The 24,801-nt window shown below is 43.6% G+C and overlaps 1 protein-coding gene across 4 annotated transcripts; it reads right to left on the bottom strand.

The window, feature by feature from the left end:
- Positions 1-303: 303 nt before the first annotated feature.
- Positions 304-24,671, bottom strand: LOC128583532 (tetratricopeptide repeat protein 39B-like). Of its 4 annotated transcripts, XM_053587723.1 has the most exons (4): positions 24,631-24,671; positions 24,348-24,500; positions 23,127-23,191; positions 304-2,436 (listed from the first exon to the last, which is right to left on the bottom strand). In XM_053587723.1, the coding sequence occupies exon 4, from the start codon at positions 2,256-2,258 to the stop codon at positions 492-494; it is 1,767 nt and encodes a 588-aa protein (XP_053443698.1). In that variant the 5' UTR covers positions 2,259-2,436; positions 23,127-23,191; positions 24,348-24,500; positions 24,631-24,671; the 3' UTR covers positions 304-491. The 4 variants fall into 4 exon arrangements, 3 of the variants coding, with proteins under 3 accessions (XP_053443698.1, XP_053443699.1, XP_053443700.1); XM_053587724.1 differs by lacking the exons at positions 23,127-23,191; positions 24,631-24,671 and having other exon boundaries at positions 24,348-24,549; XM_053587725.1 differs by lacking the exons at positions 23,127-23,191; positions 24,348-24,500; positions 24,631-24,671 and adding an exon at positions 15,556-17,974.
- Between the last annotated feature and the right edge of the window lie 130 nt (positions 24,672-24,801).

Raw genomic sequence — 24,801 nt, 5'->3', positions numbered from 1 at the left:
AGTGTAATTACTTTCCCTGTTTTTTGGGGAGTTGTAAACTTTATCTAGTGAGATGTTAAAAAATATTTTTGATGTTTTGAAAACGTTGTCTAACATGATGGATAAATGTATGACATAAGAAAGTATTCTGGGCAGCGCCTGTGGCTCAAGGAGTAGGGTGCTGGTCCCATATGCCGGAGGTGGTGGGTTCAAACCCAGCCCCAGCCAAAAAAAAAAAAAAGAAAGAAAGTATTCTTTATGATGTACATCATTTGTCTTTTTTTCCCCCAAGAATGTGTATCACTCCTGTTGCCAGTTGAAGACATTCCATTTTATAGGTATGAGAAAGAAAGAGAGAAAAGTAATGGCCAATTCCTGTTTTACTTGTTACAGATCAGATTCTTGACTGCTGCCTCATGGATTTTTTTCCCCAAAGAAATGATTTTTTTAAATCTTTCAGTTACCTTGCTGATTGTGGATATTTCATACAAAACAAAACCACACTGTTTAGATTATTTATCTTTAGCTATTTGTTCAAGAGCTATGTGAGCCCTAAACTGTAATCGGGCTTCCAGAGAATAGTCTTTGTAGTTTTTTATGTTGTTCAGGCTTTTTGTTGCATTATCATAATCTCCTTTTAGATATTGTAGAATTCCTAGTTCATAGTAAGTATATGGCACCAAATAGTGGTCGTACTTTAATGATTTCTCCTGCTGAATGACACGATTAAAATAATGCTCAGCCTTTGAATAGCTGCCTAAGTATTTCAGGCATAGACCTTTCAGTAAATTTAAAAAACTTATGTCATCTGTGCCATACTCTTTATTTGGATTCTCTTGTAAAAGGCCTTCGCCTTTGTCAATTATTGATAGCCACCTTGAAATAAGCTCTATTCTTTTGCTCATGGTTCGGAAACCACTCAAGGCATAAATGAATTCCAGAAGGGGCTGTACTGTAAACCAGCCCGTAGTAGTACCATAGCGCTGACCTTTATCAGCAATAAACTTTTCCAGTGGCACAGAAGTGCCCAAAAATTTGATTCTCAGGCTATCCACTTGTAAAAAGAGAGAGTTCATATCCTCACTTACTGATTTTGCAAAATTAGAAGGAAGCAAAGCCATTATTATAGCTTTACTGTACATATATATTGCCTTGGACCACCTGCTGTGTTGAGACAGTAGATCAGCATAGTAATAAGCCCGCTTCCAATCCTGCAGAAAAATGTGGCACCACATGAGTTCCCAATAACAGATGTGATGAACCTGCTTCCATTCATTCTGAGTAAAAATGCACTCTTGTAATTTTAACTGTGCACTTTCAAAATTTCCTTTCAGCATACTAGAACGTGCATGAAAAAATTTAAGTATGACACATTTTGGAAATTTCTGGAGATAGCTTAGGAAGAGACCTTCTGTAGCAGAATTGTAAACCCTGTCAACACCAAAAGCTACCTGTATATAATGGTGATAAAAGAGTAGAGTCAAAATAGCTAAGACATTATTTATGTGGTTTTCAGAAGCACTCTCATGAAGTAAAGTCAAGCCTAACTCTCTATTACCAGAAAATCCAATCATACTGAGTAGGTTAAGTGTCCTTGGTGGCACAAGTGATAACATCAAATTGAATGCTCCAAGTCCAAATTTTATTCCTCCAATCAGGTGCTTGTGAGCTTTACTTTGGCTGTTAGGCATCTGTCTTAATACTTGTTGACAGTCTTTGTATATATGGTAACTTGACCCAATACTGAGCCCACTTTTAAGAAAACCAAGCACACTTTCGTCTTGAAGAAATGTTACAAAGGATTTCAAAACCAAACATTCAGCATAACAGACTTCTGCATGCAATTCTTCTTCCCTGATACTCTTTATTCCCTGCTTATTCAATACATAAGATAGACTTGTCATCCGAGGTTTTTTCCGGAAAATGTTACAGGTTTTCAAAGCTTCCATTGAAGTGTTTATGCCAGTCTGTACATCCTGGGGATCAAAAGTCAGGATGGCCTTGACAACCATAAGCATACTATATATTAGGGCATGGTATATGCTATTTTTAGACCATGGATGAATGAGATTTATTGCTTCTGAGAATCTGTTATTTAGAAATAGATATAATCCAGTTGTGCATTCTTCCAAGGAAGATATTAGATTCATTGTTGTTGCCACAGGGATGACTTCGTAGGCATCTTCAAAACTGTCCTCCTGATCATTTTCTTTTTTATTTAGAACTCGTGACCTAGTTCTGTCCTTACTTTTTTCCCTTTTACTTACGGCAAATGACATATTTATTTTCCCACTTAGAGTGGAAAATATCTGAAGGTGGAGTGATCTGGTTGCAATGAGGGTAGCTCCTGATCTCCTGACCAGGGTCACTTCTTCCACGCAAAGCTCAGTCTGAGGTGTTTCTGATAAAATGGACACAAACAACTAGCTGTGAGGTGCAGCCTTAGGATATTCTCATCTGTGTCAGACAAGGGGAAAAGAAAGATAATTTTATTTACTCAGGAAATGCATTTCTGCAAAGTTCAAATCATTTGTGAATGAACTAAAGAGAACATGCTTTTGTTTGTTTGTTTGTTTAGCAGGCCCATCCCAGGTTTGAACCCACCAGCCCAGAGCATGTGGCCAGTACCCTAACCACTGAGCTACGGGCACACCCAGAAAACATGCTCTTATTTATTTATTTATTTATTTATTTATTTATTTTGAGACAGAGTCTCACTATGTTGCCCTTGGCAGAGTATCATGGTATCACAGCTCACAGCAACCTCCAACTCTTGGGCTTAAGCGATTCTCTTGCCTCAGTCTCCCAAGTAGCTGGGACTACAGGCACCCACTATAATGCCCAGCTATATTTTTGTTGTTGCAGTTGTCATTGTTGTTTAGCTGGCCTGGGTTGGGTTTGAATCTGCCAGCCTTGGTGTTTGTGGCTGGCGCCATTACCACTGTATTACGGGCGCTGAGCCCGTTCATGTAGTTTCTATTCTTTGCTTTGGACAAATCACCTCTCGTTAGTCTTTTTTTTTTTTTTGAGACAGACTCTTCCTATGTCCCCCTTAGTAGAGTGTATGGCGTCACAGCTCACAGCAACCTCAAACTCTTGGGTTCAAGTGATTCTCTTGCCTCAGCCTTCTGAGTAGCTAGAACTACAGGAGCCCACTACAATGCCGGGCTATTTTTTGTTGCAGCTGTCATTGTTGTTTAGCTGGCCTGGGCTGAGTTCAAACCCACCAGACTTGGTGTATGTGGTTGGCACCCTACCCACAGAGCTATGGCTGCCGAGCCGAAAACATCCTCTTTTAAAACACTGCAAAGTAGGCCAGCACCTGTAGATCAGTGTATAGGGTGCCAGCCACGTACACCAGGGCTGGCAGGCCCCACCCATGCCAGATATAACAACAGTAACAACTGCAACAACAAAAAAACAAGGGGGGGTTGTTGTGGGCGCCTGTAGTCCCAGCTACTTGGGAAGCTGAGGCAAGAGGCACTGCAAAGTCAATCCTTTGCAAACAGAAAAGTTCTTTTGTAACTACCCCTCCAATTTACCTGTTTCATAAGATCATGCTTTTGTTTTTTTTTGAGACAGAGTCTCACTATGTCACCCTCAGTAGAGTGCCATTGCATCACAGCTCACAGCAACCTCAAACTCTTGGGCTTAAGTGGTTCTCTTGCCTCAGGCTCCCAAGTAGCTGGGACTACAGGCGCCCACTACAATGCCCTGCTATATATTTGAGACTGGGTCTTGCTCTTTCTCAGGCTGATCTCGAACCTGTGAGCTCAGGCAATCCACCTGTCTGGGCTTCCCAAGTGCTGAGATTACAGGCATGAGCCACCTCACTGGGCAGAAAATTAAGTCTTACTGAAATGAAAGAATATGGTCAGTTGCACAGGACTTTGGACATGGGGAAACTGTGGGAAACTATAAATATTTCCTGCTTGGAAAAAAAGAGTGGCCATGGGCACCCTGGGAGACCAATTACATATAGTAAGCTATTTAATGTATACATAATAGTATAATAGGCTCAATTAGTCTATTTTTAGAAGTAAAAACAGGAAACATAATACTTTTTTTATTTGTTTTTTTTTTTTTTTTTTTTGCAGTTTTTGGCTGGGGCTGGATTTGAACCCACCACCTCTGGTATATGGGGCTGATGCCCTACTCCTTGAGCCACAGGCGCCACCCAAAACATAATACTTTTAACAGTAATTACTATAATTACTTCCAAATAATGGCAAATACACTTTAAAATGTGCCTGAATTCTGTATTTTGATAAGTTATAAGAATGAAGGGGGATGGTAGCACCTGCGCTCAGTGGGTAGGGTGCCGGCCACATACACTGAGGCTGGTGGGTTCCAACCTGGCCCAGGCCAGCTAAACAACAATGACAACTGCAACAAGAACAACAACAAAAATAGCCAGGCATTGTGGCAGGTGCCTGTAGTCCCAGCTACTTGGGAGGTTGAGGCAAGAGGATCACTTGAGCCCAAGAGTTTGAGGTTGCTATGAGCTATGACACGACAGCACTCTACACAAATCAATAGCTTGAGACTCTGTCTCAAAAAAAATAAAAATGGAGGGGGAAATAGAGCCAAAGAGAATAGTCAAAGGAAAAGGAAAAAAGAAAACCAGAAGAAAGATGCAGATTGGCAGAGAGGGAGAGAAAGCAAGAGGGAAAATGTGATACATATGAGAAAAAATGATGAGAGGATAACCTCAAAGGTGTTATTTTAGGAAAATGCTAGTTTTTACACCTCATTTTTCAAGGTATTTGCAACTGTAATCACCATCTTTGAAAGGCTAGTTAATTAAACATTTGTCTGAAAGGCTCAGTTCTGAGTGGAAAAGCCACATAACCCACTGGGAGAGAAATTATTGTTGAGGTAACAATAGGAGTGGCTAGATCAAAGTTATCCAGAGAAATCTAGATGATAGCCAGATTCAACCCAAGGACGAAGTGTCTTTTCCTGTGGCCTAGACCAAAATGCTTCCAAATTATATTACATAGAATCCTTCTTCTCAGCTGGGCGCCCGTAGCTCACGCCTAGTGCTAGTAATCCTAGCACTCTGGGATGCTGAAGCAGGTGGATTGCTTGAGCTCATGAGTTCGAGACCAGCCTGAGCAAAACGTGAGACCCCAGGCTGGGCACCTGTGGTTCAAGTGGCTAAGCTGCCAGTCACATACACCTGAGCTCGCAGGTTCGAATCCAGCCGGGGCCCACCAAACGACATTGACGGCTGCAACCAAAAAATAGCCGGGCATTGTGGCAGGCGCCTGTAATCCCAGCTACTTGGGAGTCAGAGGCAGGAGAATCGCTTGAGCCCAGGAGTTGGAGGTTGCTGTGAGCTGGGATGCCACAGCACTCTACCCAGGGTGACAGCTTGAGGCTCAGTCTCAAAAAAAAAAAAAAAGTGAGACCCTGTCTCTACTAAAAATAGGGTGACATAATGAGACTCTGTCTCAAAAAAAAAAAAAAAAAAAGAAAACAAAGTGTGAACTCAACTTTCTGCCACATAATTGCTAGGCTTATACTCACATAGAGTACATAAAGATGTAACCATAATAAATTCCCTGTAATATGATCTGTATTTTTTTTCCTTCTAACATTTTTAGGATTGTGATTCTGTTTTACCCCAATTCAAGGATTAATGCTGTTTTCTTCTTCTTTTTTTTTTCTATTCTTTTCTTTTGTTTTTTTTGAGACAGTTTTACTGGGCTGGGTGCCTGCAGCTTAGCGGCTAGGGCACCAGCCACATACACCAGAGCTGGTGAGTTCGAACCCAGCCCCGGCCTGCCGAACAAAAATGACAGCTACAACCAAAAATAGCTGGGCAGGCACCTGTAGTCCCAGCTACTTGGGAAGCTTAGGCAAGAGAATTGCTTAAGCCCAAGAGTTAGAGGTTGCTGTGAGCTGTGACATCACAGCACTCTACCAAGGGTGACATAGTGAGACTCTGTCTCAAAAAAAAAAAAAAATAGAAAAACTAGCTGGGTGTCTTGGTGCACATCTATAGTCCTAGCTACTCAGGAGACTGAGGCAAGAGGATCTCCTAAGCCCAAGGGTTTGAGGTTGCTGTGAGCTACGATGACGCCTTGTCATTCTACCCAGGGAGACAGAGTGAGACTCCATGTCCCCCCCAAATATATATGTATACATATTCAGAGATGTTGGGGGAGTGGGTACTTATTCCCAATTTGTAATGTTCCCATAAGGGGAATTTTTTACTAGACGAATACTCGCAGATAGTGGGTTTACTTCTGGCTGGGAGTTGGCAAGAACTAGGAAAGTGTGGCACCAAAACTTTTTTTTTTTTGTAGAGACAGAGTGTCACTGTACCGCCCTCGGGTAGAGTGCAGTGGCGTCACACAGCTCACAGCAACCTCTAACTCCTGGGCTTACGCGATTCTCTTGCCTCAGCCTCCCAAGCAGCTGGGACTACAGGCGCCCACCACAACGCCCGGCTATTTTTTGTTGCAGTTTGGCCGGGGCTGGGTTTGAACCCGTCACCCTCGGCATATGGGGCCGGCGCCCTACTCACTGAGCCACAGGCGCCGCCCTTGCACCAAAACTTTTGGATTCTTTTATTTTGGAGTCAGCCTTTCCAAAGTTTGATACCAAAAAACAAGAAAAGTTTTACTTTCTCCAGCTACACCTGGGAGAGGGTGGGTAACTCTTATCTAGTGAATGGGCAATGCATTCCTGAACTCACACATGTAACATCACAGTCACTAGCAACTCAATCAAAAAGGTCATTTTGGTCTCCTTTCACCTGATTCTTGCATTTACGAGGTCTGACAAATAAGTTTGCATACTTGCCACTGGGGACTTATACTGGCAGCACTGTACAGACAACTTGGTAAACTTTCTTTTTTTTTTTTTGTAGAGACAGAGTCTCACTGTACCGCCCTTGGGTAGAGTGCCGTGGCGTCACACGGCTCACAGCAACCTCTAACTCTTGGGCTTACGCGATTCTCTTGCCTCAGCCTCCCGAGCAGCTGGGACTACAGGCGCGCACCACAACGCCCGGCTATTTTTCTGTTGCAGTTTGGCCGGGGCTGGGTCCGAACCCGCCACCCTCGGCATATGGGGCCGGCGCCCTACTCACTGAGCCACAGGCGCCACCCACAACTTTTGTAAACTTTCATAACCTTGGTTTATCAGTGTCTCACAGCTGTAGTGTCGTTGTGGTGTCTTGCTGAGTAGCATTCATTACTGTTGTGTGGTTTTATGTGCTATCACGAGAATGTCAGAGCAACCAACAAATATCCTTGCTAAACTTGCCAAGAGTGGAAGTGAATTCAGGGACATGTTAGTCCAAGTTTGAGGATAGGATAATACCATGAAGAAAATGGCAGTGTTTTCTGGATTAAATGTTTTTCTGAGACTAGAGAAAGTGTCACTGATGAAGAGAGGGTGGCCAGTAACAAGTAGAACTTATAAAAACATTGCAAAAATTCATTGAATTATGTGTCAACATCATCAGCTGACTATGAGAAGCATAGCAGACCAATTAACATTGCTAGAGAAACAGTCAAATTTTTATTTTATTATTTTTTTTTTTTGAGACAGAGTCTCAAGCTGTCACCCTAAGTAGAGTAGCTTGGTGTCATATCTTATAGCAACTTCCAACTCTTGGGCTCAAGCGATCCTCTTGCCTCAGTTTTCTACTTTTAGTAGAGACGAGGTCTCCTTTTTGCTCAGCATGGTCTTGAACTCGTGAGCTCAAGCAATCCACCTGCCTCGGCCTCCCAGAGTGCTAGCATTACAGGGTGAGCCACCACACCCAGCCTAAAAGCTTTTACTTTTTAAATTTTTTTATTTTTTAGAGACAAAGTCTCATTTTGTCACCCTCAGTAGAGTGCCAGGGCGTCATAGCTCACAGCAACCTCCAGCTCTTGGGCTTAGGCAATTTTCTTGCCTCAGCCTCCTGACTAGCTGGGACTACAGGCGCCCGCCCAGCTATTTTTTGTTGCAGTTTGGCCAGGGCTGGGTTCAAACCCACCAACCTTGGTATATGGGGCCAGTGCCCTACTCACTGAGCCACAGGCACTGCCCAAAAGCTTTTACATTTTTTTGTACTCTGACCCAGCGATTTCACCTATGGCATTACCCTAAAGCGGTGGGTCTCAACCTTTGGGTAGCACAGGAACTGTATTAAACGGCCATGGCATAAAGAAGTTGAAAACCACTGCCTAAAGAAATAATCAGGGATGTGCATAAATATCTACATAAGTTATAGTCATTTCAGCATTGTCTATACCAGTGGTTCTCAACCTTCCTAATGCTATGACCCTTTCTTTTTTTTTTTTTTTGTAGAGACAGAGTTTCACATTATAGCCCTCGGTAGAGTGCCGTGGCATCACACAGCTCACAGCAACCTCCAACTCCTGGGCTTAAGCGATTCCCTTGCCTCAGCCTCCCGAGTAGCTGGGACTACAGGCGCCCGCCAAAACGCCCGGCTACTTTTTTGGTTGCAGTTTGGCCGGGGCTGGGTTTGAACCTGCCACCCTCGGTATATGGGGCCGGCGCCTTACCAACTGAGCCACAGGCGCCGCCCTGCTATGACCCTTTAATACAGTCAACCCACAGGTTGAGAACCGCTGGTCTATGCAGTATTCAAAATAAAAGCAATCTAAATTTTCTTTTCTTTCTTTTTTTTTTTTTTTTGCAGTTTTTGGCTGGGGCTGGGTTTGAACCCACCACCCCTGGTATATGGGGCCGGCGCCCTACTCCTTGAGCCACAGGTGCCACCCTTAAATTTTCTTATAACAGAGAAAATCTATACAATGGAATACTATATAAACATTATATGATAGAACAATATATAATGACATGAAAATTGATGCTAGTGTAATGCATTGTATTAGCCAGGGTTCTTCAGAGAAACAAAAGCAACAGAATATATACATCTATGTATCATTTATCCATCTATCTAGCTATTCATCTATCTATGGAAACTTATAAGGAATCAGGCCAGGTGTGGTGGCTCACGCTGGTAATCCCAGCACTTGGGAGGCCGAGGTGGGTGGATTGCCTGAGTTCACAGGTTCAAGTCCAGCCTGAGCCAGAGCAAGACCCCCATCTCTAAAAAACAGCTGGGCATTATGGTGAGTGCCTCTACTACCAGCTACTTGGGAGGCTGTGGCAAGAAGGTCACTTGAACCCAAGAGTTTGAGGTTGCTGTCAGCTAAGATGCCACGGAATTCTACCAAGGATGACCAAGAGCGACTCTGTCTCAATAAATAAATAAATAAAGCAAAATGCAATACACTACATTCATAATACCACCCCCACACAGATAGCACCTTTTTGTTTGTTGGAGACAGAGTCTTAAGCTGTCACGCTGGGTAGAGTGCCCATGGCATCATAGCTCACAGCAACTTCCAACTCTTGGGCTCAAACAATCCTCTTGCCTCAGTTTTCCTATTTTTATTTTATTTATTCATTTATTTTGGAGACAGAGTCTCACTATGTCGCCCTCAGTAGAGTGCTGTGGCATCACAGCTCACAGCAACCTCAAACTCTTGGGCTCAAGTGATCCTCTTGCTACAGCCTCCCAAGTAGCTGGGACTACAGAAGCCCCCCACAACGCCCACCTATTTTTTTTTTTGAGACAGAGTTTCGCTTTTTCACCCTCAGTAGAGTGCTCTGATGTCATAGCTCACAGCAACCTCAAACTCTTGCACTCAAGTGATTCTTTTGCCTCAGCCTCCCAAGTAGCTGGGACTATAGATGTCTGCCACAACACTGGGCTATTTGTAGATGCAGGGTCTTCTCTTGGTCAGGCTGGTCTTGAACCTAGCTCAAGGCAATCCACTCACATGGCCTCTCAGAGTGCTGGGATTTTTTTTTTTTTTTTGAGACAGAGTCTCACTATGTCGCCCTCAATAGAGTGATGTGGCATCACAGCTCATAGCAACCTCAAAGCTTGGGCTTACACCTCCCAAGTAGCCAACTCTTGCCTCAGCCTCTGAAGTAGCTGGGACTATAGGCACCCACCACAACACCTGGCTATTTTTGTTGCAGTTGTCATTGTTTAGCTGGCCTGGGCGGGTTCGTACCCACCACCCTCGTTGGGTGTGACTGGCGCCATAACCACTATGCTATGGGTGCCAAGCCACCATACCTGTCTTATAAGGTGATTCTAAATGGCTTCTTTTTTTGAGACAGAGTCTCATTTTGTCACCCTCGGTAGGATGCCGTGGTGTCACAGCAACCTCCAACTCTTAGATTTAAGTGATTCTCTCTCTCTCTCTTTTTTTTGCAGTTTTGGCCGGGGCCGGGGCTGGGCTTGAACCCACCAGCCCTACTTCTTGAGCCACAGGCACAGCCCTTTTTTTTTTTTTTTTTTAAAGCCATTCTCTTGCCTCAGCCCCTCCAGAGTAGCTGGAACTACAGGCACGCGCCACAATGCCTGGCTATTTTTTGTTGCAATTCTCATTGCTCTTTTAGCTGGCTGGGTTCGAATCTGCCACCCTCGGTATATGGGGCCAGTGCCCTACCTACTGAGCCATAGACGTTGCCGGCTGCAACTACTTTAATCAATCCCTTTCTGTTTGATTTCTCAAACTATTTCCAGTTTTTTTTAACATTATAAATAAGATCCTATAAGAATATTTTTCCATGTAAATCTTTATGCATATGTATAACTGTTTCCTAAAAAAGTCCCAGGAAGTTTTTGAAGACTGTCAAAAATACTGTATTATTTCATATTCCTTTCAGTAAGTATAAGTGATAATTTCCCTGTACTCCAGATAATAATATCTTATTATTTTAATTTACATTTCTTTGTTATAGAGAATAGACGTTTTCATTCTTCACTGACTTTTTTTGCTTTTCTAAGCTGTTTTATCCTTTATTTTTTATAGGGTAAACCCATGCTTTGTTCATTACTAGAGATTACAGAGTCTTAGTTTTGGGAACTAGAAAGATTTGAAAAAAAATCTGGTAGGCAGGTGGCTCCTGTGGCTCAAGGAGTAGGGCGCTGGTCCCATATGCGAGAGGTGGAGGGTTCAAACCCAGCCCTGGCCAAAAACCAAAAAGAAAAAAAATCTGGTAGGGAAAGGGACAAACTTTTTTTGACCAAAAAAACATGACATTAAAAAAAATTACTCTTATCATTCTATCATTTAAAAAAGTGGGGGAGCATTTTAACACATACAAAAATAGTAAAGATATATCTACAAAACAAAATATTTTTTCTTTTTTTTTTTTTTTTTGGCCGGGGCTGGGTTTGAACCCGCCACCTCTGGCATATGGGACCGGCGCCCTACTCACTGAGCCACAGGCACCACCCCAAAATATTTTTTCTAAAGAAAAAATGATTGGCAATATTTCCTATATTCTGAGATTAGAAAAATCTTGGTTAAACTGTAGACTCAAGGTTTTTGTGGCAGGATTTGGGAAACCTTGCACTCATTATACTGCAGTTCTAGGTCTTATACTTTTTTTTTTTTTGAGACAGAGTCTGACTATGTCGCCCTCAGTAGAGTGCCATGGCGTCACAGCTCACCCAACCTCAAACTCTTGGGCTTAAGCAATTCTTTTGCGTCAGCCTCCCAAGTAGCTGAGACTACAGGTGCCTGCCACAACGCCCGGCTACTTTTTTTTGGTTGCAGTTGTCATTGTTGTTTAGCTGGCCCAGGCTGGGTTTGAACCAGCCTCAGAGTTAGGTGGCTAGTGCCATAACCACTGTGCTACAGGCACTGAGCTAAACATGAGCCCTTTTGTATTTTGGGACAGACTCTCACTATGTCGCCCCCAGTAGAGGACCCTGGCATCACAGCAACCTCAAACTCTTCTGTTTAAGCGATTCTCTTGCCTCAGATTCCCAAGTTGCTGGGACTACAGGCGCCCGCCCATCTATTTTTTTGTTGCAGTTGTCATTGTGTAATAGGCCCAGGCCAGGTTCAAACCTACCAGCCCTGGTGTACGTGGCCGGTGCCCTAACTACTGAGCTATGGGCGCCAAGCCTTTTTATTTTTTTTTTTTTATCAGTTTTTTTAGTTCATTTGTAGCAGGTTTTCTCTCTATTGCCTGGACTAGAATGTAGTGGCATCACCATAGCTCACAGCAACCTCAAATTCCTTGGCTCAACTGATTCTCCTTCCTCAGCCTCCTGAGTAGTTGGGACTACAGAAGAGCATCAGTATGCTCAGCCAATTTTAAATTTTTTTTGTAGAGACAGGGTCTCAATATGTTGTTTAGGCTGATCTCCAACTCCTGAGCACAAGTAATCCTCCCACCTCAGCTTCCCAAAAAGCTGAACAAACTACTAAACCAGTGATTTTCAACCAGCGTGGCACGAGAGGATCTTATATGCACTGCAAACATTTTTAAAGATCATTAATTAAATTATTTGTCAAAGATGTTCAACGAACAGTATTTTTTTTACTTTTTTTTTTTGGTTTTTGATCAACATAATTTAAGTGTGCAGTGAGATAGAAAAAGGTTGAAAAACACTGTGCTGACCTCTTTTTTTTTTTAAGAGACAGAGTCTCACTTTGTTGCCCTCAGTAGAGTGCCTTGGCTCCACAGCTCACAGCAACCTCCAATTCCTGGGCCTAGGCGATTTTCTTGCCTCAGCCTCCCAAGGAGCTGGGACCACAGGTGCCTGCCACAATGCCCAGCTATTCTTTGTTGCAGTTTGGCTGGGGCTGGGCTCGAACCCACCACCCTTGGTATATGGGGCCAGCACCCTACTCGCTGAGTCAAAGGTGCTGCCCTGTGCTAACCTCTTAAATCTGTAGGTGTAAGCCATCCCACCTGGGCTTAGTCCTATTTATTTATTTGAGACAGAGTATCACTTTGTCACCCTCTGTAGAGTGCCACTGAGCCACAGCTCACAGCAACTTCAAACTCTTAGGCTCAAGCAATTCTCTTGCCTCAGCCTCCCAAGTAGCTGGGACTACAGGTGCCTGCCACAATGCTGGCTATTTTTAGAGATGGGGGTCTTCGCTTTTTCTCAGGCTGGTCTTGAACTCCTGAGCTCAGGCAATCTACCCACCTCGGCTTCCCAGAGTGCTAGGATTGCAGGAGTGAGCCACCTCACCTGGTCTCAAGTCATTTATTTATTTCTTTTTTTTTGTAGAGACAAGAGTCTCACTTTATGGCCCTCGGTAGAGTGCCGTGGCCTCAAACAGCTCACAGCAACCTCCAACTCCTGGGCTTAAGAGCTTCTCTTGCCTCAGCCTCTCGAGTAGCTGGGACTGCAGGTGCCTGCCACAACGCTGGCTATTTTTAGAGATGGGGGTCTTCGCTTTTGCTCAGGCTGGTCTTGAACTCCTGAGCTCAGGCAATCTACCCACCTCGGCTTCCCAGAGTGCTAGGATTTCAGGAGTGAGCCACCTCGCCTGGTCTCAAGTCATTTATTTCATAGGCAACCTAAATTATGTATTTAAGAGTTGTTGAGTATGTTTCCATTTGTCATTAGTTTGGAGTAGATTCCTTTTTTCTTTTTTGGGGGGGGGACAGCATCTTGCTCTGTCACCCAGGCTAGAATGCCATGGCCTCAGCCTAGCTCATCAGCAGCCTCAAACTCCTGAGTTCAAATAATGACTCTGCCTCAGCCTCCTGAGTGGCTGGGACTACAGGCACTTGACACAATGCCTGGTTAATTTTTCTATTTTTAGTAGCGACGGGGTCTTGCTCTTGCTGCAATCCTCCCACTCTGGCCTTCCAGAGAGCTAGGACTACAGGTATAAGCCACTATGCCTGGCCTTTTTTTTTTTTCTTTAAGGTATGCCTGATCTCATAGAAATTCCCTTCAAGACTAACATTTTGCAATAATCAAAAAGTGACAATTTTCCTGTCCTACCCCATTTCTCAAGAACACACATCTTTCCATTCCACAGGCACTTGTGGCTCAAGGAGTAGGGTGCTGGCCCCATATGCTGGAGGTAGCAGGTTCAAACCTGGCCCCGGCCAAAAACTGCAAAAAAAAAAAAAAAAAACTCTGTAAGGTTTCAGCATTTGAATTTGGGATTTCTGGGGATCTATTTTTCATGAAGACAATTTCTGGCCAGGTCAGGTGGTTCACGCCTATAATCCTAGCACTCTGGGAGACCAAGGCAGTGGATTGCTTGAGCTCATGAGTTTGAGACCAGCTGGAGCAAAATAGAGAGCCTGTCTCTACTAAAAATAGAAAAACTGAGGCAAAAGGATCGCTTGAGCCTGAGTTGGAGTTATTGACACCATGGCACTCTGTCTCAGGGTGACAGCTTGAGACTGTCTCAAAAAAAAGAAAATTTCTCTTTTCTTAGTTGTTACTTTTTTTTTTGTAGAGACAGGTCTCACTGTACTGCCCTCAGGTAGAGTGCCATGAGGTCACACGGCTCACAGCAAGCTCTAACTCATGGGCTTACGTGATTCTCTTGTCTCAGCCTCCCAAGCAGCTGGGACTATAGGCGCCTGCCACAACGCCCGGCTATTCTTTTGTTGCAGTTTGGCCGGGGCTGGGTTTGAACCTGCCACCCTCGGCATATGGGGCCAGCGCCCTACTCACTGAGCCACAGACGCCGCCTTAGTTATTACTTCTTATTTGTGTTGTTGTTTATCTCTCAGTGGATTGAGTCGAAGAAGAAGTGACAGTTTGTTATTTAAATGAATGAGCAAAGAGACAAAGATGTCTTTGAGGATTGGCTGGCTTCTCAAGCAAGGATGGTCACCATGTTAAAGAGTCTAGTCCCCAGCTTTGCAGAAACAAAACTTTAATTTGATCAATGCACCCAGAGCATATCAAATTTTTAGCAGCTGACAAAGGTTGATCAAACTACTACTACTAGTAGTTAACATTTATTGAACACTCGGTATGTGTTAAACACTTACAATATTATTTACTTGATTTACCTCACCTGATCATAACAACGCTCTGAAATAGGTACTATTATTAAACTACATTTTGCAGATGAGGAAATGGAAGTAACAGAAGAATAAATAACTTGGTCAAGGGTGGGGCAGCTGTGGGCAGCTATTAAATAGTAGAGCCAAGCTTCAACCCAACTTTTGTCACATTGATAAGCTTTTTTTTTTTTTTGAGACAGTCTCACTTTGTCACACTTAGTAGAGTGCTGTGACATCACAGCTCACAGCAACCTCAAATTCTTGGGTTTAAGTGATTCTCTTGCCTCAGTCTCCCAAGTAGCTGGGACTGCAGGCGCCCACCACAACACCCGGCTATTTTTTGTTGCAGTTGTCATTGTTGTTTAGCTGGCCCAGGCCGGTTCAAACCCACCACCCTCAGTGTTTGTGGCTGGCGCCGTAACCACTGTACTACAAGCGCTGAGCCTCAAGTGATTTTCTTGCCTCAGCCTCCTGAGTAACTGGGACTACAGGCTCCTGCCATAGTGCCTGGCTACTTTTAGAGATGGGGTCTCGCTCTTGCTTAGGCTGGCCTCGAATCTGTGAGCTCAGGACAATCAACCCACCTTGGCCTCCCAGAGTACTAGGATTACAGTGTTAGCTACTGCCCCAGCCTCACATTGATAAGCTTAGTTGTTATACTATACTTTCCTATGAAAAGGAATTGTGAACTAAAATTGTTTTTCTTTTATTTTTTGAAACAGAATCTCACTTTGTTACCCTGGGTAGAATGCTGAGGCATCACAGTTCACAGCAACCTCAAACTCTTGGGCTCAAGTGATCCTCCTGTCTCAGCCTCCTGAGTAGCTGGGACCAAATGAAAGGTTATGGAGCCAAAGATGAAAGATTATTCCAAGACGAAAGGAAAATGGAGGCTGGGTTTCAGGCACCCAACACAATGCCCACCTATGTTTTTCTTTTTTTTCTTAGTAGCGACAGGGTCTTGCTCTTGTTCAGGCTGGTGTCAAACTCCTGAGTTTAAGCAATCCACCTGCCTAGGCCTCCCCATGTGCTAGGTATACAGGCATGAGCCATGGTGCCCAGCCAATCATTTTTATTAATTTACAATAGGAGATAATTGATAGGATTAACCCCACCCAAATTGGGTGGACCTGCCTAAAAGAATCAACCCCCTATCCTCTCCCACCAGAGAAAGGTGAATGAGTCAACCCCCACCTTTACTTACAACAAATGTCCAACCCAGGGAAGGGAATGTTCAGACCCCCACCTTCCTGATCTTTAATTACCCGCCCCCCTTTGCCTTTACCCACGTGTGCATGTGGGATTTCCCGGCCCACTTGGAAATCTTACCCCACCTGTACCCAGGTGGAATAAAGCCATTTTATTTGCACAAACTGTGCCTCCATTTCCCTTTCATCTCTTTTTCTCAGAATCATCTTTCATCTTTGGCTCTGTAACCTTTCAATAATCATTTCTGAGCATTAGAAGCTCAGTAACAAGGCTTGGTGCCTGTAGCTCAGTGGCTAGGGCGCAAGCCACATACACCGGAGCTGGCAGGTTTGAATCTAGCCCAGGGTTGTCAAACAACAATGACAACTACAACCAAAAAACAAAACAAAAAAAATAGCCGGGCGTTGGGGTGGGTGTCTGTAGTCCCAGCTACTTGGGAGGCTGAGGCAAGAGAATAGCTTAAGCCCAAGAGTTTGAGGCTGCTGTGAACTGTAATGCTGTGGCACTCTACTGAGGGTGACATAGTGAGACTCTGTCTTAAAAAAAAAGAAAAAGTATCAAAACATCCAACAAAGGGAAGTCACTGGTCCTAAATAGTGCTTTTTAGAGTATAATTGATTGACAGCTGGTTAACAAAGTAGGTCAAGCCCTTTAGACTAGCTAGTCTAAAGAAGCAGCATCTTTGGAATAAGAATTTTTTTTTTTTTTTTGAGACAGAGTCTCACTTTCTTGCCCCCATTAGAGTGCTGTAGTGTCTTGGCTCACCTCAAACTCTTGGGCTCAATGTATTTTCTTGCCTCAGCCTCCCAAGTAGTTTGAGACTACAGGCGCCCACCATATCGCCTGGCTATTTTTAAAGATGGGATCTTGCTCTGGCTCAGGCTGGTCTAGAACTCTTAAGCTCAAGCAATCCACCCACCTTGGCCTCCCACAGTGCTAGGATTACAGTAGTGAGCCACCTCGCAGAGCCCTGGAGTAAAGATTTTTGAAATAAATCTTCATTAATAGCTTCCCAACAATTCTATACTCACTAAATTATTTATTTATTTACTTTTTGAGAGACAGTCTCACTTTGTTGCTCTTGGTAGAGTGCCATAGTGTCACAGTTCACGGCAACCTCTACTTCTTGGGCTCAAGCAATTTTCTTGCCTCAGCCTCCAGAGTGCTGGTACTATAGGTGCCTGACGCAAGGCTTGGCTGTTTTTAGATATAGGATCTGGCTCTGGCTCAGGATGGTCTCAAACCTGTGAGCTCAGGTAATCCACCCACCTCAGCCACCCAGGTGGGCTTGCACATTAAATTTTTTTTTTTTTTGAGACAAAGTCTCACTATGTCATTCTCAGTAGAATGCTCTGGCATAGCAGCTTACAGGAACCTCCAGCTCTTGGGCTTAGGTGATTCTCTTGTGTCAGCCTCCTGACTAGCTGGGATTATAGGTGCCCACCACAATGCCTGGCTATTTTTTGTCACAGTTTTGCAGGGGCCAAGTTTGATCCAGCCACCCTCGGTATATGGGGCTGGCGCCCTACTCACTGAGCCGGGACTGGCGTCCTACTTTATACCTTTTTAACGACTGATCCAAAATACTGCTGAACAAACAGCTAAACATTTAAATCTAAGCTAGTCTAGCCTTCTACTCAAGATACTAAGCTGACCAAGTCCCTTTCATTAAGATTCCTCCAAGAGCCCTATTCAATAAATGGTGTTGGGAGAACTGGATGTCTACATGTAAAAGACTGAAACTGGACCCACACCTTTCCCCACTCACAAAAATTGATTCAAGATGGATAAAGGACTTAAATTTAAGGCATGAAACAATAAAAATCCTCCAAGAAAGCATAGGAAAAACACTGGAAGATATTGGCCTGGGGAAAGACTTCATGAAGAAGACTGCCATAGCAATTGCAACAACAACAAAAATAAACCAATGGGACTTCATTAAACTGAAAAGCTTCTGTACAGCTAAGGAGACAATAACCAAAGCAAAGAGAGAACCTACACAATGGGAAAGGATATTTGCATATTTTCAATCAGACAAAAGCTTGATAACTAGGATCTATAGAGAACTCAAATTAATCCACATGAAAAAAGCCAACAATCCCATATTATCAATGGGCAAGAGACATGACTAGAACTTTCTCTAAAGACGACAGACGAATGGCTAACAAACACATGAAAAAATGTTCATCATCTCTATATATTAGAGAAATGCAAATCAAAACCACCCTGAGATATCATCTAACCCCAGTGAGAATGGCCCACATCACAAAATCTCAAAACTGCAGATGCTGGTGTGGATGTGGAGAGAAGGGAACACTTTTACACTGCTGGTGGGACTGCAAACTAGTACAACTTTTCTGGAAGGAAGTATGGAGAAACCTCAAAGCACTCAAGCTAGACCTCTCATTTGATCCTGCAATCCCATTACTGGGCATCTACCCAGAAGGAAAAAAATCCTTTTATCATAAGGACACTTGTACTAGACTGTTTATTGCAGCTCAATTTACAATCGCCAAAATGTGGAAACAGCCTAAATGCCCAGCAACCCAGGAATGGATTAACAAGCTGTGGTATATGTATACCATGGAATACTATTCAGCCATTAAAAAAAATGGAGACTTTACATCCTTCGTATTAACCTGGATGGACGTGGAAGACATTATTCTTAGTAAAGTATCACAAGAATGGAGAAGCATGAATCCTATGTACTCAATTTTGATATGAGGACAATTAATGACAATTATGGTATGGGGGGGAAGCAGAAAGAGGGAAGGTGGGGGGGGTGGGGCCTTGGTGTGTGTCACACTTTATGGGGGCAAGACATGAATGCAAGAGGGACTTTACCTAACAATTGCAACCAGTGTAACCTGGCTTATTGTACCCTCAATGAATCCCCAACAATAAAAAAAAAACAAAAACTGGCACTGCACCAGAACACTGACCTCTACTCAGAAAAAAAAAAAAAATTCCTCCAAGAGGGAACAACACAATTGATGAATTTAGGGCCTGATGACATTGTCATTTCACTTTTTGATACATTCTGGCATTCCTCAGAAAAATCTCATCATTCCCTAGATTGTTTTACACTCCTACACCACCCATTTAGGTAATATTTATATCAGAGGGGCAATCTTGTTACGTTTTTCCTCTTCCTAGTTTCACTCTTTCAGTTGTCAAAGCACTTTTTTCTTTTTTTTTGGGAGACAGAGCCTCAGGGTGTTGCCCTCGGTAGAGTACCGTAGCATCACAGCTCACAGCAACCTCCAACTCCTGGGCTTAAGTGATTCTCTTGCCTCAGCCTCCCAAGTAGCTGGGACTACAGGCACTGGCCACAGCACCTGGCTATTTTTTGGTTGTACTTGTCATTGTTTGGCAGGTTCTGGCTGTATTCAAACCCACCTGCTCTTGTGTATATGGCTGGCAACATAGTAGCTTGAGCTACAGGCGGCCGAGCCTCAAAGAACTTTTTTAATGATTGCTCTCTCCACCCCCCATTTTTTTTTTTTCTTTTTTTTGCAGTTTTTGGCACTTGGGGCTGGGTTTGAACCTACCACCTCCTGCATATGGGGCCGACGCCCTACCCCTTTGAGCCACATGTGCCACCCTCCACCCACCCATTCTTTAGTACTAATTGTAGTCCAGCACTGTGGCTAAGGAGAAATTAATTTCTTCATACAGTATGGAAGAACTCTGAATAGGCCTCCATAAATTATTCCTTCCTAGAGTTTCCTTTTGCTTTCTTTTTGAGACAGAGCCTCAAGCTATCGTCCTGGGTAGAGTGCCGTGGCTTCACAACTCACAGCAACCTCCAACTCCTGCACTCAAGTGATTCTCCTGTCTCAGCCTCCCAAGTAGCTGGGACTACAGGCACCCGCTGCAAGGCCCAGCTATTTTTTGGTTGCAGCCATCATTGTTGTTTGGCGGGCCGGGCTGGATTCGAACCCACCAGCTCAGGTGTATGTAGCTGGCGCCTTAGCCGCTTGAGCCACAGGCGCCCAGCCCTTCCTAGAATTTCTTTTTTTTTTTTTGTAGAGACAGAGTCTCACTTTATGGCCTTCGGTAGAGTGCCATGGTGTCACACAGCTCACAGCAACCTCCAACTCCTGGGCTTAAGCGATTCTCTTGCCTCAGCCTCCCGAGCAGCTGGGACTACAGGCGCCCGCCACAACGCCCAGCTATTTTTTGGTTGCAGTTCAGTCGGGGCCGGGTTTGAACCCGCCACCCTCAGTATATGGGGCCGGCGCCTTACCCACTGAGCCACAGGTGCCACCCCCTTCCTAGAATTTCTTAACAGCATTCCAGAGGGAACAAAAGATCATGAAATGTTGAAAAAGAAAAGAAAGTTGTAGTTGAACATAGTTGTTTGGATTGCCCTGTACAACACACATGAATACATAGTAAAGACTGTTACTATGGGCGGTACCTGTGGCTCAGTGCATAGGGCACTGGCCCCATATACCGAGGGTGGTGAGGGTGGCAGGTTCAAACCCCGCCCCGGCCAAACTGCAACAAAAAAATAGCAGGGCATTGTGGCAGGTGCCTGTAGTCCCAGCTACTCAGGAGGCTGAGGCAAGAGAATCGCCTAAGCGCAGGAGTTGGAGGTTGCTGTAAGCTGTGTGATGCCTAGGCATTCTACCAGGGTGATAAAGTGAGACTCTGTCTCTATAAAAAAAAAAAAATGCATAAATCCCCTTTTCTTGTTTTAAGGTTTTCAAATCCAAGCTAAAATGGTGACAGTGACTTAAAAGTGAAACTAAAATGGTGAGGGAAGAATCAAACGTGAACTTTTCCTTTAATACATCCCTGGAAATATTACATGTAAAAAATGGAGATAAATTTTGAAACCTTCTGTAAAAGGATTATAAATTACTCCCCCTTCCTTAACTAATGTAATTGTCAATATTTAACAATAATAACACATTGTGGGGTGGCGCCTGTGGCTCAAGGAGTAGGGCGCCGGTCCCATATGCAGGAGGTGGTGGGTTCAAACCTAGCCCCAGCCAAAAACCAAAAAAAAAAAAAAAAAACAATAATAACACATTGTCTTAGTGCCTGTAGCTCAAGCGGCTAAGGCGCCAGCCACATACACCAGAGCTGGTGGGTTCGAATCTGGCCTGGGTCTGCCAAACAACAACTACAACCAAAAAATAGCTGGGTGTTGTGGCGGGTGCCTATAGTCCCAGCTATTTGGGAGGCTGAGGCAAGAGAATCACTTAAGCCCAGGAGTTGGAGGTTGCTGTGAGCTGTGACATCAAGGCAATAGCTTGAGGCTCTGTCTCACACAAAAAAATAAAAGTTAAATAATAATAATAGTAACACATTAAGAATTACTCTACTGGCTTGGCGCCTGTGGCTCAAGCGGCTAAGGCGCCAGCCACATACACCTGAGCTGGCAGGTTCGAATCCAGCCAGGGCCCGCCAAACAACAATGACAGCTGCAACCAAAAAAATAGCCGGGTGTTGTGGCGGGTGTCTGTAATCCCAGCTACTTGGGAGGCAGAGGCAGGAGAATCGCTTGAGCCCAGGAATTGGAGGTTGCTGTGAGCTGTGATTCCACAGCATTCTACTCAGGGTGATGGCTTGAGGCTCTGTCTCAAAAAAAAAAAAAGAAGTACTCTATTTTACATTAGAAAATATAACAATATTTGTTGAATTAAACTAAGTAGTGGGCGGCGCCTGTGGCTCAAGGAGTAGGGCGCTGGTCCCATATGCCGGAGGTGGCGGGTTCAAACCCAGCCCCGGCCAAAAACCACAAAAAAAAAAAAAAAAAAAACTAAGTAGTTTTCATATTCAAAATGACCCTAAGAAGGTAATGTAAATTTAACACAGAATTCTAGAGGTAGTAAAACGAATGTTAAAGAGAATAGCAGGAATAAAAGTTCTCTCCACAAAATCTCCCTGATTTGGACTGACATTTAGTGAAAATAATTGATTGTGTGTTCTTAGAGAAAGAGAATCCAGTATAATAGTACGTGGAAATAGTATATAATACTAGGGGTGAGTCCAACCAGAGCCCAGCTGCCCCATCCATCTGAAAAAAAAAAAAAATAGTATACAATACTATTATTTTTTCATGGTAACCAGGATAGCAAAACCTGGCCTAGAAATGGCCTTGCTTTAATAGGGATAAATCATCTTTAATTAGCTTATCGAATACATGTCTCCAAGAGAGGTGTGTACGCCAGTCAGGGTTTACTGTTTTTCTTTTACTATGTCTGAAAGCAGTTTGTTATGTGTCGGAAAATTACTTCTGTTTACACTATTATTTGCTTAAAAATTATCTTTTGCACAACAATAGATTTTGTATTCAGAGTTAAAAAGTTTTTATGGAGGTCTATCAGGACCTATGCAATAGAATAAGTACTTTCAAGCAGTTATCTATGCTCAGTAACAGTAATTTTCCTAACTAAGAAAGTCAAATTAGTGAGTCTTTACAAAACTGATACTCTTTCAGGTAAAATATAAAAAGACCCTTTTTTTCCTTTTGAGACAGAATCTCAAGCTGTCGCTCTGGGTAGAGTGCCATAGCATCATAGCTCACAGCAACCTCAAACTCTTGGGCTTAAGCGATTCTCTTGCCTCAGCCTCCCGAGTAGCTGGGACTACAGGTGCCCACCACAATGCCCAGCTATTTTTTGGTTGCAGTTGTCATTGTTATTTAGCAGGCTAGGGCCAGGCTTAAACCTGCTAGACTCGGTGTAAGTGCCAGGCGCCCTACTCACTGAGCTATGGGCGCTGAGCCTTTTTGCTTTCTTGAGCTAGGGTCTGCCTCTGTTACCCAAAGTAGAGTGCAGTGGCATGATCATAGCTCACTGCAGCCTGTAATTCTGGGCTGAAGTGATCCTCCTGCCTCAGCCTCTCCAAGTGCTAGGATTACAGGGCCCTAAAAAGATCTTTGTAATTACTGTTTAATCTTTTTGAGTGAGACCTGGGTAAGTAGATAAAAACAAAAATCACAAAGACTAAGGGAGGACATATATAACATTCTATAAAATATAGAATAGCTTGTTTTCCTGTTAAGAGATTTTCTTGAGATAGACTAGTTCTTTTTGCAATTTGACAAATTTGAAAAAAATATATGCGTATATTCATAGTATTACCTGGAGGAAATCCATGCTTTTATTCACCAACTAGAAGTCCTTTCCCAGTACTCTGCATCCTATACCTATACACATCAAATGAAGTCAGAACAGATGAAAAAGATAAAAACACAAATACCTAAGGATTTTCTCTTTATGTATATATATATATATATATATATATTTATTTATTTTTTTCTCTTAGAGACAGAGACTCATTTTGTCACCCTCGGTAGAGTGCTATGGCTTCACAGCTCACAGCAACCTCCAATTCCTGGGCTTAGGCAATTCTCTTGCCTCAGCCTCCTGAGTATCTGAGACTACAGGTCTTTTATGTATATTTCCAACTCTAGTGTATTCCATCCAGGCATTCATCATCATAAGAAGATTCCAAATCTGTGTTTTTTGATGCTTTAGTAAAAAGAACTTAAATCTATATGGCAAATAATAGTTTATAAAATCAAAATTAAATTTGAAGCAATGCTAATGTAACGAAAAGTTTTTTCATTTTTTTTTTTTTTTGGTCGAGACAGAGTCTCACTTTATCGCCCTTGGTAGAGTGCTGTCGCGTCACAGCTCACAGCAACCTCCAGCTCCTGGGCCCAGGTGATTCTCTTGCCTCAGCCTCCCAAGTAGCTGGGACTACAGGCACCCGCCACAACGCCCGGCTACTTTTGTTGTTGTTGCAGTTTGGCCCAGGCTGGGTTTGAACCTGCCACCCTACTTACTGAGCCACAGGTGCTGCCCTCATTTCTGTTATTTATATTGAGTGGCTGAGTAGCAAAGCTGCTATCTTCACTGAGTGGACATTCTAAAAGATGATTTAAGACTCCCAATCCTCAAGATGTGAGTATCGGTGGATTATACGTGTTACTACAACACAAAGCAGATAGCACTAGAAGGGAAGAACATATAAATTGCTTTCTGATTTAGAAATGCAAATTTCAGAATTTCACTGGCTAAAATGCCTTAAGGATTTGGGGATTTTGTCACAATTTCAATATATTCAGGGAAAAAAAAAAAACCCCAAATTCCCTATTTCTTTGTCCACCGGACTCCAAGAACTCAGACTGTGTTGGTGACAAATTAGTGATCAGTTCTGAGGTGGGTGCAGGGCAGGAGTAGTGGAGGTATTACCACGGTCCCTGGAAGCATTGACCCTTTGGAGGCCTACGGTGCAAAGACCACCACTCAGAATGGCGGGGTTCATGGAGTTTTCACCCGCCCCAAAATCCCGATTACCTCTGATGAGCCCCAGAGATCACTGAGTAGCAGACTAGGCCAGGTCCCCCAATAGAAAGATGGCGAGGGCTGCAACATCAGCGGTTAAAATGTACACTCTCTCACGTTCCGGTCTAATGCACCTGTAGTAAGACTGACAGCGCTGAGGAGCCCCTGAATTAGACAAAAATTTACAAAGAGGTAACAGATGGAGCAAAGGGAAGGAAGACAGGAAGGTTTAAGGAAAGGGGGAGGGGAAGGGGAGGGACATTTACGGGGAAGGCCTTGGGTTTACACTACAGACCCTAGCGTTCCTATGGAAACGTATCCCTCCGCCTTGGCCTCGAGTATTAAGCTCTCTAATTCCTTCCGCGCTGCTTCTGGACTGTTTCCGCCCAGCTCCTTTGTGCCGCGCAGAACGCCGAGATGACGCATGCGCAAAACTCCCGGCAGCCGGCTATATAAGCGCGGACCC

The sequence above is a fragment of the Nycticebus coucang genome, chromosome 4 (assembly GCF_027406575.1).
Source record: "Nycticebus coucang isolate mNycCou1 chromosome 4, mNycCou1.pri, whole genome shotgun sequence".
Lineage (NCBI taxonomy): Eukaryota > Metazoa > Chordata > Mammalia > Primates > Lorisidae > Nycticebus > Nycticebus coucang.
This window is presented reverse-complemented; position numbering and strand designations above follow the sequence as displayed.

Bases quoted from the DNA above. Each gene is read 5' to 3' on its own strand.
- LOC128583532 (XM_053587723.1), bottom strand. From the start codon at position 2,258: ATGTCATTTGCCGTAAGTAAAAGGGAAAAAAGTAAGGACAGAACTAGG.